Here is an 18,426-nt window from a genome sequence, read left to right on the forward strand (position 1 = left end):
CCAACCTGGAAGCCCGAGATAAATAGCCTTGCAGCAGCTTAGCAGTCGGCTGGGCTCATTTATTTGACACAAATAAGCTCATTGACCTGATTTAGCGCAGGGAGGAACTATGGGGCTGAGTCAGAGGCGATCTCCAAGCCCGTCTCTTGTCTGCGGCCTTTTCAGACCCCCGAGGACAGCCGCCTGGTAAACGGTGCCCTCTGATGCTCTCTGATGCTCTCTGATGCTTTCTCTCCGTGCGCTTGGGCGCCATTTCGAGGGCAGAGGGGGAGAGGATGGAGAGGTGGAAGGAAGAGGGACGGAGCCGAGAGGGAAAGGAGATGCTAGTGGCACAGACTCCAGCAATTGTTTTCTTTGCCACTTGGTGGCACCAGTTCCATAGGTTTTCTGTCTCCGCGCGCTCCTAGTCCAGCTACCGCAGGGCCCTATGCCCACGGACTCTCCCTAAAACAATGAAGCTGCTTCTGTCAGTGGAGGACACACCGGGGCTCTTTCTGGGGTCCCGTCCCTTTCGCGCATGGGGCCCGGGGCAGGCAGCCTTTGGTCCCCTGCTCATGTCCCTACTACCCTGTTTACTTTTCTTCCTGGTTCACTGAGAGGAAAAGGAGATGGGTCTGGGAACTGGGAAACCAGGCAAGGACAGCTTTTGGGAAGCGCTCACAGCCTACCTGCTGCATCCACTGCATCTTCTGAGGCAGATGTTCCTTCTGGACTCCACGTCATAGAGGAAGACACGCACAGGTTAGCTTTTGCTCGAGGCTACGCTGTGAGACACCAGAGCCACATGCACACTTCAGCCCTCCGGGCGGCACACGCAGGCCCAGCGAGCAGCACAGGACCTTGGCCCCTTGTGATAACAGCACCCTTCTTCTGATCATTTATGGTGCTAACAGCTTCTTACTGAATGCTAACAACCACTCCTGTGAGGTAGGTAGATAGGCCTGTTTGTTCTTGTTTTAAGAAAATGAACCCGAAGAATAAATACTGTGCACAGGGACACACTATCCTGGTTGTTTAAACCCAAGATGGTGATTGAACCCAGATCTTTCTTGCTCTCGAACATAGACGTTTAGCCCCTGTAATGCAGTAAATGGCACACTGGGTTCTGAGCACTAAAGTAAGGGGGCAGGTACTGAGGGAGGACTGGTTTGCATTTGCTCTGAAATTTGCACTTTGGCCTCAGGATTGGATCTTCCTTGATATAAGCAAAACATTTCACCTTTCGCTGCTGGTTCCTGCTAGGAAGGGTTTTTGAAGAATCTATTGGAAGGAGAACGTACCCTTTCAGCACTAGTGAAAGGGCTATGTCTTAAGATCCACTGAGCAGAGTCCTTGTACTGGGCTGAACGTGTCCTCCCACAATTCATACGCATATGTCCCTCGGAGTGTAACCATATCTGTGGAGGGGAGGCCTTCAAAGAGGTGATTAAGTGAAGATGAGGCCGTTAGGGTGGACTCTAATCTAATAGGACTGGTAACCTTCTAAAGAGAGAGACACACCAGTGGTGTGAGAAGGTGACTGTCTACAAGCCAAAGAGAGAAAGGCCGCAGGAGAAACCAAGCCCCACTGACACCTTGATCCCGGACTTCTGGTCTGCAGAGCCGAGAGAGAATAAGTTTCTGTTGTTTGAGCCTCCCAGTCTAGTGCTTTGTTCTGGCGGCCTGAGCTGACGGATCTAGCCCTTGGCAGAAATGAGTGCTCAGTAAATAGTATAGAACCTAAGGGCAGTTTGCACAAGGGGAAGACACGGCTGCATTGTTGGAGTTCTGGCTTGGCATATCTCGTCCCTCTGGGCCTCTGGGCCCCTCTGTGAGGAAGGGTATACAGAATCATGCATGAGGATCCTTCCACCCCTGGCATTCTGGGATGCCAGTCGGTGGTCTCCAGGACCTGCAGAGTATTGGTTGAAACCAGCAGTGTTTAACCAGAGGGAGATTTTGCCTCCTAGGAGACATTGCCAATGTCTGTAGACCTTTTTGATGGTCACTAGTATGTATGTGGAGGTGTTACTGGCAGGTAGTAGATAGAGGTCAGGGATGCTGGTCAGCACTCTACAGTGCACAAAACAGCTTCTCCACAAGGACTCAGCAGCCCCCAGTGTAGTGGAGAAAGCCTAGGTCATACTTGTCACCCCTTGAATGGTGCTGACACTGGATTACCAGCCCCAGTCATTTATCTGGCAGACTGCTGGGTGCTTATGCTGACACTGGATTACCAGCCCCAGTCATTTATCTGGCAGACTGCTGGGTGCTTACTTAGTGCCTGCTGGGTGCTGGGGAGACCACAGAACTACAGGATGGCCTTCTCACATTTAAAATCACATTTAAAATGGAGTGGATCCTGAGCCTCTGGTTTGGCGAATGTAGTACCTGAGCATCCTTAGGTATTGATTTACCCTTAGGATAAAGTGTTACTTTGGGTTTTTTAAAAAAATCTTGGATGCTTGAGCTGCACAGACACCATTTATTTATTCCTGCTTAATTCACAGGTCTACACTTGTGTAGCTTGTTTATTTTCTAAGAGGATTTGAGAAAATACATGTTTATATACAATATGGATTGGTGAAATAGAAACAAAATTAGGACCAATTTAAAATAGAATGCAGGCACGCAGTTAAACAACACAGTTGATGCAGTTGAGTCTCCTGGCAGCAAGAGCAAAAAGAGAACTAATCCCTCATGTTGGTGCAAAGCATCAATGGCATAAATGCACAGCATTTCCTCAATGCAAAGTCTAAAACGAGATTTTTGTATAGGCTTTAGACAGAGGATACTGACTGATACTTAGATATATAGTATGTGTAGCAAGCATACCAAAACCGGGCATTTTTGGATGGTGGGTGGAATGATGAATCAGAAATGGTCTCTGCTTTCAGATAATACAGTCTGTTGTGAAAGAAAGGCAACAATGTCACTGTCTGCCATACAGGATCATAAATGTGAGGATAGAGGAATTGTTGCTCTGTGGCTTCCTTATAGAGTAAAATACCATAAATACTATATTTTTTCTAATTTTTGTAATTTTTTCTTTTTAGAGAGAAAGAGCTTGAGTAGGGGGGAGGGCAGGGAGGAGAGTGGAGGAGCAAGGGGTGGGTGTGGAATCTTATGGAGACTCCACACTCAGCCTGGAGCCCGATGCAGGGCTTGATCTCACAACCCTGAGATCATGACCTGCTTGATCTCACAACCCTGAGATCATGACCTGAGCCCAAAACGAGTCAGACGGCTAACCATCTGAGCCACCCAGGCACCCCAAATTCATGTAATTTTTTCTAATTACAACGTAAAACACTGCATTAACGAAAATTAGGGCAGTATGAAGAGAAGAGAATAAAAGCTTTCATAATTCTTCCATCTATAGATAACCACTATTCTTTGGTGTATATTTATTTTCATACACATATATTAATATATTTAACCAAAAAGAAAATTGGGATCCTATTATATTTTACCATTTTGTAGCCAAATGAATGGCCCTTGAATGGGGCTTTGAAGTATGAGTTGGAAATGACCAAGCAGGGAAAGTTGTGAGTGTGCCAGGCTGGCTGTGGAGTTAGGTAGCCAGGACCCATGAAGATGGATGAAATCACACATTTCATTTCACAACTCCAGCGAGCGTCAGAAATTCCCATGGTAACAAAGAGAATGTTGCCCCCCACCCCTGGGTTGTACAACCCAGCAGCCTTGTTTTTTGTTTCTTGTTTTTTCACTTATCAGTGTAATGGGAGTGGTTTTGCTAGTCTACTACATCGTTGTTTTTTTTAACAGTTTTATCAAGATGATATTTACTTGCCATACAATTCACCCCTTTAAAGTGTACAATGCAATGATTTTAGTATATTTGCAGAGCTTTGCACCCATCACAATTAATTTTAGACATTTTCATCACCCCAATAAGAAACCCATGCCCATTAGTAGTCACTCCCCATCCTTTCTCCCCCGAGCCTCTGGTGACAGTTCATCTGCTTACTGTGTCTATTGATTGACCCATTCTAGGGGTTACATATAAATAGAATCATGCATATGCGTTCTTTTGTAACCAGCTTCTTTCGCTTAGCATATTTGCAGAGTTTACCCATGTTGTAGCATGTGTCAACTTCATTCTTTATTATTGATAAATAATTTTCCATTAGAGAGAAAGACCATATTCCCCTGCCCATTCTTAAGTTGATGGAGGTTTGGGTAATCTCCACTTTTTGGCTCTTGGGCGTCATGCTGTTATGAGCATTCATGTGGACACACGTTTTCAGTTCCCTTGGGTGTATCCCAAGGGACTGGAATTTCAGGGTCATTTAGGAACTCTGTGTTTCACCTTTTGAGGAAGTCTACCAGATTGTTTTCCATTCCTACCAGCAATGTGCTAGGGTTTAATTTCTCCACATCCTCTCCAGCACTTTGTGTTGTTCATCTTACTGATATAGCCATCCAATGGTTATAAAGTGGTATCTTGTGGTCAAGACTTGCATATCCCTAATGGCTAATGACATATATCATTTTTGGAGAGATGTCTGTTGTCATCCTCCCGTCTTTAAATTGGGTTGTCTAAAATTGTTGAATTGTTAGAGTTCTATATATAGTTTTGATTTTTTAATTTAATTTTATTTTTTTATTTATTTATGATAGTCACAGACACACAGAGGAGAGAGAGAGAGAGGCAGAGACACAGGCAGAGGGAGAAGCAGGCTCCATGCACCGGGAGCCCGACGTGGGATTCGATCCCGGGTCTCCAGGATCACGCCTTGGGCCAAAGGCAGGCGCCAAACCACTGCGCCACCCAGGGATCCCTATATATAGTTTTGATGTTAAGTCCCTTATCAGATATATGATTTGCAAATATTTTTCCCATTCTGTGGCTTGTCATTTCACTTTCTTGATGGTGTTCTATGAAGAATAGAAGTTTATATTTTTTATTTAAAGATTTATTTATTTATTCATGAGAGACACAGACTGAGAGAGAAAAGCAGAGACACAGGCAGAGGGAGAAGCAGGCTCCTCTCAGAGAGTCCAATGTGGGACTTGATCCCGGATCCCAGGATCATGACCTGAGCCGAAGGCAAACGCTCAACTACTGAGCCACCCAGGCATCCCTAGAACTTTAATTTTGATGAAGTTTAATTTAACTTTTGTTGGTTATGCTTTTGGTGTCATATCTAATACCACTTGATTTTTTTTTTACCACTTGATTTTTAATGCATGATCATACTCCTTAGAATGACTATAACATAGGAAGATAATTATTTGATTCTAACTTGCATAAAGTCATGTATCTTAAATGCCCCTCACCAACTGATGTCTGTACTCTAGATGGCTGCAGTTAGATCACAGACCATATTTTGTCCCATCCTGTAGCCTTTACAAAACACTTCATTGTTCCACATGCTGTTTTTCTCCTCCATGAATGTGTCCGGCTGCACACAGACCTCTTCAGAGTAGTTGGCAAGGAGCACAAGTCTCCAGGTAGTACAGCTTCAGATGCCCTCTGTCCTCATCATGTCTTTGCTAAGGGGTGCACTCAGGCACCCTTGCAGGACCACGTCGCCATCTGCTGGCAGAGATGGGCAAGTGCAATGCCACGACCAGGAAGATGGTTCTTGCTCACTGTGGATTGCCAAAGAGCACAAGCTAATTCTCTTCACGCTGGCCTACCCATTCCTCTTGCTTTGAAGGTCTTCCCACCATTGGAGGTGGTGTTTAAATATTAAACCCTTTACTAAAATTGAATCTGTTTTTACAAGGCAAGGAAGCTCGTGCAGTTCTGGTCACATGAGTGTCCCCAAGTGTGTGAAAACTGTCATCAAGTAGGAAGCAGTACTGTACTTCCGGTGCAGAAAGGGGGATGGATAGGAACCATTTTGTACCATACATACAGGTAATGTTATCATTGCGTATGTTGAGTCTCCGATGCTCCAGAATCCTCTCAGGGGTGTCGTTAGACCTGCTTCTGCTGGCTTTCCCAGGTATGTTGCTGTCACTTTGCAGATTAGGACAGTGAGGCCCTGTAAAGATAAACAACTGACCTTTGTTTTCTAGAACAGCATGGGTAACAATCTGATTTTTTGAAATAAATGATTAAAGGGTCACCTTGGTGCCTCAACCAATTGTGTCCGACTCTTGATTTTGGCTCAGATCATGACCTCATGAAGGGTTGTAATATCAACCCCTCATGGGTTGGAGTGTGCTTAAGATTAGCACACTGCCTCCACACATAAATGAATGAATGAATGAATGAATGAATGAATGAATGAATTGTGCAACAGCCAGGCTGTGAAATCATTAGTACCTTAGTATATTGTCTTATATTCTATTTTGATAAATATTTATTGGATGAATGAAAAAAAAAAAGAAAAAAAACTCCTGCCTCCCAACTCCTGACCACGCCCAGCTGCTTCTACTGTCCTAAATGCTGCAATTATTCCAAACATATTTGTAATGTTCAGCAAGAGAACACATGTTTATCCTTTGTCTTTCAGCCTTTAATAAAGGGATTATAAAAATGTGCTTTGTTAAAAAAAAAGTGCAAACTTGTACACAAATATTCATATAAGCGCTATTCACAACAGCCAAGGAGTGGAAACAACCTGAACACTCATCAGTAGATGAATGGATGTGGTCTAGCCTACAACGGAATACTGTTCAACCCCAGAAAAGGAATGAAGCACCGACACAAACTAAACTATGGATGAACCTTGAAAGGATGATGCTAAGGAGAGGAAGTTAGACACAGGCCACATATTGTGTGATACTATTTCTGTGACATGCCCAGAGGAAGCCAATCTGTAGAGAGCAGAGGCAGGTTAGTGGTTGCCAGGGGCTAGAGGGAAGGAGACTGATAAGGAGTGACTGCTAAGGGTTATGGGGTTTTTTGGGGGTGATGAAAATATTCTCAAGTTGATTGTGGGAATTGTTGCACAACTCTAACACACTAAGAATACCATTTGAAATGGGTTTGCATTTTAGAACGTATTCTATCCCAATAAAGCCATTTTTAAAATGTGCACAGTATAGCTTAGCACAGGGCTGGTGTGTGAGGTTAGGGGATTGCACTGGGGACCCTCACAGAGGAAGTGGAATCCTGGCTACCTAACTCCACAGCCAGCCTGGCACACTCACAACTTTCCCTGCTTGGTCATTTCCAACTCATACTTCAAAGCCCCATTCAAGGGCCATTCATTTGGCTACAAAATGGTAAAACATAATAGGATCCCAATTTTCTTTTTGGTTAAATATATTAATATAGAAGTGTATGAAAATAAATATACACCAAAGAATAGTGGTTATCTATAGATGGAAGAATTATGAAAGCTTTTATTCTCTTCTCTTCACACTGCCCTAATTTTCGTTAATGCAGTGTTTTACGTTGTAATTAGAAAAAATTACATAAATTTGGGGTGCCTGGGTGGCTCAGATGGTTAGCCGTCTGACTCGTTTTGGGCTCAGGTCATGATCTCAGGGTTGTGAGATCAAGCAGGTCATGATCTCAGGGTTGTGAGATCAAGCCCTGCATCGGGCTCCAGGCTGAGTGTGGAGTCTCCATAAGATTCCACACCCACCCCCTGCTCCTCCACTCTCCTCCCTGCCCTCCCCCCTACTCAAGCTCTTTCTCTCTAAAAAGAAAAAATTACAAAAATTAGAAAAAATATAGTATTTATGGCATTTTACTCTATAAGGAAGCCCTGGCTGCCTCGCCCACAGAGCAACAATTCCTCTATCCTCACATTTATGATCCTGTATGGCAGACAGTGACATTGTTGCCTTTCTTTCACAACAGACTGTATTATCTGAAAGCAGAGACCATTTCTGATTCGTCATTCCACCCAACATCCAAAAATGCCCGGTTTTGGTATGCTTGCTACACATACTATATATCCAAGTATCTATATATCCTCTGTCTAAATCTTGGCTCACCAGGTAGACTGGGACTCAAACCCCTGTGTAGTAGCATCATTTTGTGCCAATTCTTAGTCACTCTGAAGCCTGGTTTCCTTCCTTACAAAAGAGACATGATAATACCTTCCTCAGTTTTTTTCGGGCTAGCAGAGAGGGAGATTATATTGATAACATATGTAAAGTTTCTTGGAAACACCATGTCTAACAAATATTTATTTCCGTCTCCCAACCCTGAGCTGCTATGACTCTGTGGCTTTCAGGCTAGTGAAAGGGCTTTCTACTAAGTACTCTTGCCTTCGAAGTTTCTGGTGGGCAGTGTAGCTGAGTGGTTTCAGAACGTGAAATGGGTTTGGACTGAGCCGTAAGTGTGGTCCATTGCAAGGAGTCTGTGATTTCCCTGTTCCTTTCCTACATTATGTGTCTACCAGAGTCCACTGTGTTCTACCCTGAGAGATCCTGATCCTGCAAATGATGATCTGTGGGTTGGTGGGCCAAGTGCATCATCCTCTACCTTATTTTGAAACGACAGTGCAGGGGCACTTCTGCTTGCTACAGGCTGTTCCCAGCCCTGCCTTCACCAACTCATTCTGCAAGGGGGATTGATTTGCAGAGTGGCCTCCTAACAAGGGTGATGCTGGGAGTGTGGCAAGCATCAGAGTTTTTCCAACACTCTCTTGAAACAACTTTATCCTGGATGAATAAGGACCCTTCAAACTACTCCACATAAAGAACGTATTGGATAAAGGCAAATGTTCCACCAAGGCTGGGAGAAAAATATAAGGGGGCATTTAGAAACATCTCTGCTGTCCCCAAGCCAACAAGTCACAGTGGTTCACCCCCCCCCACACACACACACACATCTCCGGACCCAGGTGAAGTTGATTCTATTGGTGATTATTGCTCTCCCTGCCTTTGGAAGAGGCCTCCCCCCGTGCATGTGTGGTGTCCAATTGTGGGTAATGAATTCTGAGCATGGAATTTTCAGATTGGGCAGTATGAACTGGAGAAGGAGAACGGTTTAGGATAAACTTTAGGAGAAAAAGGAGAAAGATTCTGTTGGGCTTTGAAATGTCCAAATTCTCACCTTTACATTGGGGAGTAAATTCAGATTCCCTTTTTAAAAAGTAAAAAGCCTTCATTTGGGGGTCTAATCTGTTAATAACTATAATGAGGCTATAGGGGATGCAGCTACCAAGCCAAGAACCAGGAATGGGGAAGTGGGATTCAGATCCAGCCTCTACATCGTCTCCTCTTCCACCTGGTCCCTCAAACCATGATGCAATGGCATTAGGCCTGAAATGACTTTAGATGAAGGTAGTCTGTGCTTTTTCTCAGGCTCTCACCTATGGTTTGCCAACAATGTGCACATGTCATGGCTGAGCACTGCCGTGGAAAAGATGGCTTGGTACAGGGGTCAGCAAACAACTTCTGTAAAGGGCCAGATAGTAAATATTTTCAGCTTTGAAAGTTGTATGATCTCTGTTGCCAACTGCTTAGCTCTGCTGTTGTAGCAGACAGTAGGTACACCAGTGAGTATGGCTGCGTTGCAAATAAAACTTTATTTACAGAGAGACAGGCAGGCCGAGGGCCAGATTCAGCCTGCGGGCCAGAGGTTAATGACCTCTGGCTTCATGGACCGCCTTAATTGCTCCAACTCCTTTCTTAGTGTTGTCCTTTATTTTAGAGACAAGGCGCTAGAAAAGCTGGACTGTTTTCCTCAGTGCTCCTGGAAATGTTGCTAAAATCATGAAAGGCCACCTTCAGAAAGAAGGACCTCAACTGAGTGGAAGGAACAGGAATTTGGAGTTTTAAACCTACAGCAGATGCTGAGAAATGAAGATTCTACTGTCTTTCCATTGTCCCGCAACGGAAGGCTGGGTGTTTTAATTAGCTAATGTTGGCAAATTGCTTTGAAGAAAATCGTAAAATGTTTTGTGCTATAAGTGCCAAGATTCCTAATTAGCTTTCCTTAAAGATACCACCTGGAAGTGCGATACTTTGTTGCTCAAGGTCCAAGCCAGCAAGAATAACCTGCAGATCAAAACCCGGGTATTAAGCAAACATAACTGAATATAAATGGATCTCTGCATCGACGTCACATTTTCTCCCTTCTGCCAATCTGGTTCCTAGCAGCTGGGATATTAAACCCCGTAAATGGAGGTTTTCGTGGGGTTTGGTTGGTTGTTTTTTCTTCCAAGAGAGCTCGGTGGCGACGGGGACATGAAACAAATTAACCCATCCGTGTGTCGCTGCTGACGTTGACTTTTGGGTTTTTGGCTCATGCCCCAGAGGCCCTGCCCTGGCGTGTCAAGGTCATGGAGAGGAGGTGGCCAGCAGCCACTCAGTCATAGAGCAGGGCTGGCTCTCAGGTCCCCAGTCCAGGAGAGATGTGTGCATGCTCTGTCGCTCTTAACAGCTGGGTAATGAATGTGCTTTGCAACATTCCTGTTTCATGCGGTGGCAGCAGCTACAGCAGCAACATCTGATCTGTGTCACCATCAGAAGCAAGTGAGATGTAGTTAATATGGACCTTAGCCACCGACGTGCAGTGATTTGGAATCTCAGTGCTCTGATGAAGTCCCTGCTAAACTAGTGGGGCCGGCCTGTGCAAGAGGAGGCAGTGGGGCCAGGGGGATTAGGTCAGGGGTCCTCAGCCTCAGCACTGTTGACTTTTGGGACTGGATGATTCTGCGTGTGTCAGGGGAGGAGGCTGTCCTGTGCCTTGTAGGGTGCTGACCTGCATCCCTGGCCCATCTGCCTATCAGATGCCAGCGGCAGCCCTCATTCCCAGTGGTGATAACCAAAAACTGTCCAGATGTGGCCTGATGTCCCTTGAGGTGACAGTTACCCCTCATTGATAAGCATAGGGTTAAAGGGAGGGCTAGGAGACCTATTCTTCAAGGAGATGCTTGGAGCAGAGACCTAATGGGAAGTGGGCCCCAGGTGTCACTCCTGACTCTTCTCTGTGTCTCATACCCTCATCTCATCCATTAGCAAACTCCAAAGGCAACCCTACCTTGACTGCATGTTTGTGAACTGACCACTTCTTGCCGTCCAGCCTCTCCTGCCCTTTTCAAGCCCCCACATCTCATCTGGACACATCACGTGCCTAGTCTCCCAACAGCCCCCTGCTCCCCTCTGTGCCCCACAGACTATTCTCCACCCAGCAGCCAAAGGGAGCTGTGGGAAGGGTCAGTGAGAGATCTCATGGTCCTGCTGGGAACCCCTGGCTCCATGACACTTACATGTAAATCCTCCTCCTACCTGGCAGTGTGCCCCACATACATATGCCTCTCTCACCTCTGTACCTGTCCTCCCTGCCCAGATGTCCTTCACTCTCCTAGTGTCTGCTCAGATGTCCTCCAGAGGTCCTCCCCAAATCCTGACCTTGAAGAGCACACCTCAGTCTTCTCTGGGCCAGGGGTCATCAACCTTGGTTCTAGTGACATTTGGGGCAGGACGGCTCTTTGTGGAGGGGGGGCTGTCCTGAGCCTTGTAGGTAGGATATGGAGCAGCATCCTTAGGCTTTCCCTATCTACCCAATACAGCAAGAAAAAATAAAATGTCTCCAGACATTGCCAGTGTCCCCTGAGGGGCAACATCGACCTAGTGACCACTACTGCTCTCCTCCTGCTGCTTTATTTTTCTTCATGGCACTCTCCGATGGGACGTCCAATCTATTTGTCTTCTTCACTGGAAGGCAAACTTTATGAAAGCAGTCTTAGATTTTCCCCTGTTATGCTTCCAGGGGCATAGAATAGAACTTGGTGCATAGTAGGGGCTTCATAAATGTGTTGGATTTTTTTTTAAGATTTTATTTATTCATGAGACAGAGAGAGAGGCAGGCTCCCTGCGGAGAACCTGATGTGGGACTTGACCCCGGGACCCCAGGATCACAACCTGAGCCAAAGGCAGATACTCAACCACTGAGCCACCCAGGTGCCCCAAATATGTCGAATGTTACAAACTTTGTACTTCTAAACAACCAGTGGGGCAATGGGGTCATGGATTTTGGGCAGGACTGGGCCTACAGAGTGTATCTTACTCATCCTAGATGTCAAAATTCTGTGCCTCGGATGCCTACAAAGTCCTTAAAGCACAGAGAAACTGTAAGGAAAGCTAGGCCAGGGGTCAAAGGACAGCTCCAGGGCTCCACCCTCCCCGAAGTGCTTACCACACAGGTTAGAAGCAAAGGTGGAAAGCTGTTTCCCTGTAGAGGCCCAGTTGAGCCTGCGGAGCACATCTGGGGAGACACAAGGCTCTGTTGAAAGGGAACTGTCCCTGGCCTGCAAGTGTTTGCAGACAAGGATTCAGGCGGTCTGGAGATCCTAACTTCCATTTGTGGATGTGCTGGGGATTTCCTCTCTGGCTGCAGGTAGTACCTAGAATGTGATCCCTGAAGGTGATTTCATCCCTTCCTTCCCCCTCCCACACCACTCAGACATCCAAAGGAACAGCTGTGATGTAGTGTGCTGAGCGCCAGGCACACGGGCACACCCCTACACTGGGGGCCGGGGCCATGCGCAGAGACTCTTCTCTCCCCACCCTGGTGGGTGCCGCACTGCCGCTGCCCATGTAGCTCCTGGAGCTGCACCTCCCCACTCTCTCTCCCCAGTGGAGGTGGAGTACTGTAAAGGGTCGTGACCCTGAGATATCTGACTTCAGACAGGTTCCTCCCCTCACTGTAGGACTTTGGGCAGACAGATTTTTCTCAAACTCAGTCTGCTGATCTGTACAATGGGGATAATCAGCTAGCTCTCTGGTTCATCGTAAGGCTTAAATGAAGTGAACAGCGCTCCTCACCTGGCCCGGCCCATGTCCGAGGAGGGGCTGTTGTTATTCCCGCCTTATCCGGGTGCCCCTTTAGCGGGCTCAGCCCCTGGCCTGGCTCCCCTGCCTCCCCCTCTGCTCCTGCTGCCTCTGCCATGTGAGGCGCCCAGCTATCGCGCCCTCCCCCTCCCTCCCAGCATGCGCATCTCATCACTGTGATTACACCGTATTAGCTACCGTGATTGCTCCATGCCTTGGCACCTCATTACTGAAATAAAGTTAGCATTAATGGGAGTCCTGCAGCTAATCCCTCTGCTCACCTCTCCTGAAAATGCATTCCGGTGATTAGCAGGAGAGACACATGCATATATTCATTTTTAAAACTGTTCCCTCCTCCCCCTCTCCCCGCATGTCTCCTCACAGTCACTGCAGAGCTGGAGGGGGGGGGGGCTTTTAACTGCCAAAGGGCAGAGAAGGTAGTGAAATCGTCTTGAACTGGGGCAGGGCCGAGCTTTGAGGGCAGCCAACTGCCACCCCCCACCGGCCCCGCCCAGAAAAAGGAACAAATCCGTTTCCTTTGGGTGGGTGCAATTAAAAACAAAACCAACCCACAAAACAAAAGGCCAGGGAGCGAGGCAGAGCGGGGATGTGTCCCAGCCTCACCGCCTTCCAGCTCTGAGACCTTGGCAAAATTGCTTTAACCTTCCTGAGGAGCAGTTTCCTCCACTGGTGAAGGGTTATGTCTGATAAGGACCAGGCAAGAGCCCTGAAGGCCCTCCGCAGCTCGTCCCCCTCCCCTGGGCTAGGGAGCCGGACGTCAGGTGTGTCCACCGGGCTCCTCCCCCCCCCGCCCCCCCAGGACTGGGACAGCCCGTTTCCTTTTCCACGCAGAAGCCGCCGCCGCTGTCCCACGCCAGGCACAGTGAAGGCTAATTGCTCAGAGGTGTCGTGGGGGAGCGGAGGGGGGAGGTGGTCGTGGTAGGTGTGAGCAAGGTTGTGGAAGCGATGACTTATGGCGCCCCTGGGGAAGTCGAGAAAATGGGGGCAAGACGAGTTAAGGTGGATCGCTGTGCCGCCGGGCGGGATAGGGGAGGGATCACGCCCGGTCCAGCTACAGGATATAATATGTGCAATCAAAAGGGCTACCGCGTTGGGACTGATAATAAAAAATGGGGAGTGGGGAATGTACAGAGGAATATTAAATAAGATGAAGAGAGTTAGGTGAAGTAAGGATGATGGGTGGTGGGGGATGGGTAGTAGTGGATATGAAAAGTTAATAAAATGAGTGATTGGGGGTAGAAAGGGTGGTTGATTTTGGGGTATATTGGATTAAGAATTGAAAGGGAAATTTTGATTGGGGGTAAAAGGTGGTAGGTTGGAAAGGAGTGGGTATTGGATGGAAGAGGATTTGTGTTTAATAGAAGAGAAATGTTTGATATTGGATAGATCTGGGAAATATTTTTATTGTAAATGAAAAATAAATGGGTGTTAGGGGATGTAGTAATGGCAAGGGACATATTCTTGGTTTAATTTAAAGGTGGATCGGGGAGGGATGCGCAGTGTGTAGGAACTTATGCTTTGGGCTGGCTGCCAGCAGGCACCTCACTGGAGCATGACAACAGCCCGAAGTGTCAGTGCTGGGAGAGAGACAGCGCACACAGGATGCCTTTTAAAAAATAATTATATTTGAATTTTAAAAGCAATCTTCATATATGTTCGTAGAGTCATTTATATGGAAAACTATGCTGGTTCCTCTACCCTTTTAATATTTGATGTTACGTCAGCTCCCTTCACGGTTGGGATAAGCGTTCTGCGGACTCCCGAGTTAGGAAGGAGCCAGGCGAGGGCCAGTTCCTGTCATTCCTCTCTCCTTTCTCTCTTGCCCTCTGCCCCCCACCCCCACCTCCTGCACCTCAGCCACAAACTCTGCTCTAAATTGACTGGAGAGGGCATGAGGGGGCAAAGAGGCAAAGGGGCGGGACGTCCAAAATTAATTCGGTTTGGTGGTGGTGGTGGTAGTGGTTGTCTGTTTTTATTCCAATTTAATTTTTATTTTTTATTGTGGTAAATTATACTTACCATAAGATATAGACCATGTTATAGCCATTTTTAAGCGTAAAGTGGCATTAAGTCCATTCATGAGACTGTGCAGCCATCACCACCGTCTGTCTCCAGAACTCTTCATCTTTCCCAAGTGACACTCTGACCCCATAAAACATCAACTCCCGGGGGATCCCTGGGTGGCTCAGCGGTTCAGTGCCTGCCTTTGGCCCAGGGCGTGATCCAGGAGTCCTGGGATCCAGTACCACATCGGGCTCCCTGCATGGAGCCTGCTTCTCCCTCTGCCTGTGTCTCTGCCCCCCCCCTATATATATATAATAAAATCTTTAAAAAAAAAGAGAGAGAGAAAAAAAAAAAAACATCAACTCCCCGTTGTCCCTGGCCCTGGCCCCGGGCACTCAACCCTCTACTTTCTGCCTCTACAGACTTGATGACTCCAGGTACCTCATACAATCAGAATCATACAGTATTTGTCCTTCAGTGTCTGATTTCTTTGATTTAGCACAACGTCCTCAAGATTCATCCCCGCTGGAGCCTGTGTTAGAATGTCCTTCCTCTGTACAGCTGAAGAGTATTCCAACTACGCATACACCACAGCCTGTTTACCAGGCGTCTGTCCACGCACATCTGGCTGTCTATGACGATTTGGTTGATTTATGTGGGAAATGAAAATATAATATGTTTAGGGGGGGTGGGTGGGGCGGAGAGCTTTGTATTTTGTTGATTAGAGAATCATTGGAATTAATATGGTTGTTATAGGTTGAAATGGTGTGAGGAGATATATATAGAATTATGATTTGTTTTTGTGATATGTGTAGGGGGGGTGGGGGAGGGTAGTAGATTTTTAGTGGGGGGGAGATAAGGGTGGGGTGTGGAATGTGGAGATGGGTTGAAGGTTTTTTGGTGGAAGAAAGGAAAGGTAGTTTTTGGATTTGTAGTGGGGATTTTTGTGTTAGGTTGTTTTATTAAAGTATAGGTTGTGGGGGGAGTTTAATGGGGATTGAGATTGTGGAAATTTTTTGATTGGGGGTGTAGTAAGTGTATAAGGGGGATGTGTTGGTTAAGGGGGGAAAAGATAAAGTTATGGGGTTTGTTTTTATTGGAGTGGTTTGGGTTGTTTGGGGAATGTTTGGATTATATTATGGGTAGGGATGGGGGAGGATGGTATAGAGAATTAGGTTAATTTATTTTATTGTGTGTTGTGAATAAGTTTTATGTTTTATGGATAATATAAATGATGGAGGGTGATTTTGGTATGTGAGAATAAGTGTGTTAAGAAAGTGATTTGGTTGTGATAAGTTTTCCGGAGTCCCTATGACAGGACCATCACGGGGCTATTTCCTGTGGGTGAGCCAAGGTGCAATACCGACGAGCAGTCCAGTAAAAACAGACCTAGAGGGACTCCTGGCTGGCTCAGTTGATGGAGCCTGCGACTCTTGATCTCGGGGTCATGAGTTTGAGCCCCACGTTAGGCATAGAGATTACTTCAAAACAAAACAAAACAAAACACCCAACAGACATAGAGATGATCCTGCCGTTTCGAGGTTGCTTTTTCTGTAGGGGTGTAATCGAGTTCTGTGTGTTCTGAAACGGGTCTTCTTGCTCCTCAGCAGCTTGCAGGCCAGCCTCAGCTGCTCCCTACTCTCTGGTTCCTCTCCTGAGCCTGCAGGCCTCCCCGCCCCTAAGAGAGGAGCCCAGCAGGGGCCTCTGCTTTAATGACTAGGACGCTTGTCTTTAAAGTTTGCAAAGCCCTCGGCCTCCAACCAGTGGCCACTTTGGCCCTTCCTCCTTCGGCATGCAAGAAAAGCTGCTGTCTGGTTGAGTGAGTTCTGCTATAAATCAAAGTGTCACCACTTAGCCAGTAGAAGTGATTTAATTAATCCGCTGTGTTGTCCCCTGAGCATCACTCCACCTGACTGCTAATCAACTTCCATCAGCAGGAGGAAAATACAGGCCCCCTTTTTCTGAACCGCATTGCATGAGATGAAGGAGGAGAAGGAGGGGGAGAAAAAGTTAATTGCAGCAGGGAAGCTCAAACTGTCACAAGAAAAAAGTCTCTTGTCTGGCGTCTGCCTCTTTATACACTGCTGTCCTCGTCTCGGGTGAGCTACAGGAGAGGACCACGTTTTAGTGATATTAATATAGACATTATCTATTGTCCATATCTATTTTTCAGAAATAATATCTTGCCTGGAAACCCATGACAGCTGGCATATTGCAAAGAGGAACCATTCTTTTGTCATGCACCCAGCATTTAGACCCTTAAAACACACACCACACATACAAAACCTTCATTGATAATCAGATAAGGCTGAAAGTTTATGTACCTATCTCTCAGGCATGGGAACGTTTTCGACAAATGACCACCCCAATTTCCGTCACATGCAGCAACATAAATGCAAGCCATTGCTCTGCAGTGTAATTAGGCAGACCTCGTTAATGCTATCGTGCTTTGAAGGTGAAACAAGCCATTGTAATGAGAATTCCAAGTCTGAGATTGAAATCTTCTTTAAGAGCCTCACATTTCCTTGAAATCGCTTGATGAATAATAGTAGCTAGTGTGGCTCCATTTGACAGATAGGAGAAAATGAGGCAAACAAAGGTCAGGGAAGTTTCCAGAAAGATGCAGAGCGTTCAGAGCATTCCGAAGGTGGGATCCATCCCTTGTTGGGGAAGAAGAGAGTGTCCACGATTCTGTTTTAAAGCATGGGCTTATCTGGAATTGGATTCTAAAGATTACTGAGCACTTACTCTGTAAAAGGAAATTTATAGAAAGTCTTTTTAGTGGGATGAATAGCAGAAAATCTTTTATCTGATCCAAAAAAATGACATCTTGCATCAATTATACATAAACTTTGGTTTTTCCCCACCAGAAAAAGCCGCCCCCCGTCCTGCCCCAAGCAAACACGGAGTTCCTGCCCTGCTTATATGGGTGAGTCATTCTGTCTTTAAAGATGGGGTGGGGGCAGTGTTTGCCTGCCCAGAACACTGTGTTGCTGCACAGATGTGCTTGGGATCAGAGCTTCTGCTGCGCTGAAGTTGATGGATGTATTTTTTTAAAGCAAAGATGGCCCTGGAATCTAGTTGTGCTAACTCTGAGAACCCAGGGTATATAAGGACTTCCCTGGCACATCCACATGTGGCCTCTCTATGTGCACCGCTGGGCCAGGGCCACCCCCAGAATTCTGCATGGGCGACGGGGTGAATGACAGAGTGCCTCTTCTTTATTACGAAGTTGAAGTCTGATTCACATGGAGGTCTGGGGCACCCTGAAAGGGAAAGAGCTGTCCTGAGACGCGGAGGTTGTGTGTGTGTGTGTGTGTGTGTGTGTGTGTGTGTGGTCCATCCAACACGAGGGGGCAGCACCGCCTCCTCCCTCCTTGCCTGTGGATGTGGCTTCTCTAGAAACAGCTTTCCTCTGGCCTGAAGGCAGGTTAGCACTGCCAGGGTGGAGGAGGGAGCGAGCAGCGGAAAGTGCGCCCTCCTTGCAGAGGAGCAGTGTTGAAAGGGCTGGCTGGAATTCTGGCTGCTCCTGCCTGCGTGTCTGCGTGCACATCCCTCTCTGGACTCAGTTTCCTCACCTGCAGAATGGGAACATCCATCTCGGACATGGGGATGATAGGAGATTATATATACAAAAGCCCTCAGCACAGCACTAGGCACCTAGGAAGCTACTGAGTAAATGCAGCTTCCTTCTGGTCCTGCACT

General features: G+C 46.7%; 1 protein-coding gene across 2 annotated transcripts in view; it reads left to right on the forward strand.

The window, feature by feature from the left end:
* The window catches only part of SPRING1 (SREBF pathway regulator in golgi 1), a 54,573-nt gene that overhangs the window by 24,401 nt on the left and 11,746 nt on the right, over window positions 1–18,426 (forward strand). For both annotated transcript variants that reach the window (XM_055322018.1, XM_055322020.1), the window contains exon 5: window positions 17,592–17,650. In XM_055322018.1, coding sequence (XP_055177993.1) covers window positions 17,592–17,650 — 59 coding nt within the window. The remainder of the gene's footprint in view (window positions 1–17,591; window positions 17,651–18,426) is intronic.

Source organism: Nyctereutes procyonoides, unplaced genomic scaffold, assembly GCF_905146905.1.
Source record: "Nyctereutes procyonoides isolate TBG_1078 unplaced genomic scaffold, NYPRO_anot_genome, whole genome shotgun sequence".
In the NCBI taxonomy this organism is placed as follows: domain Eukaryota; kingdom Metazoa; phylum Chordata; class Mammalia; order Carnivora; family Canidae; genus Nyctereutes; species Nyctereutes procyonoides.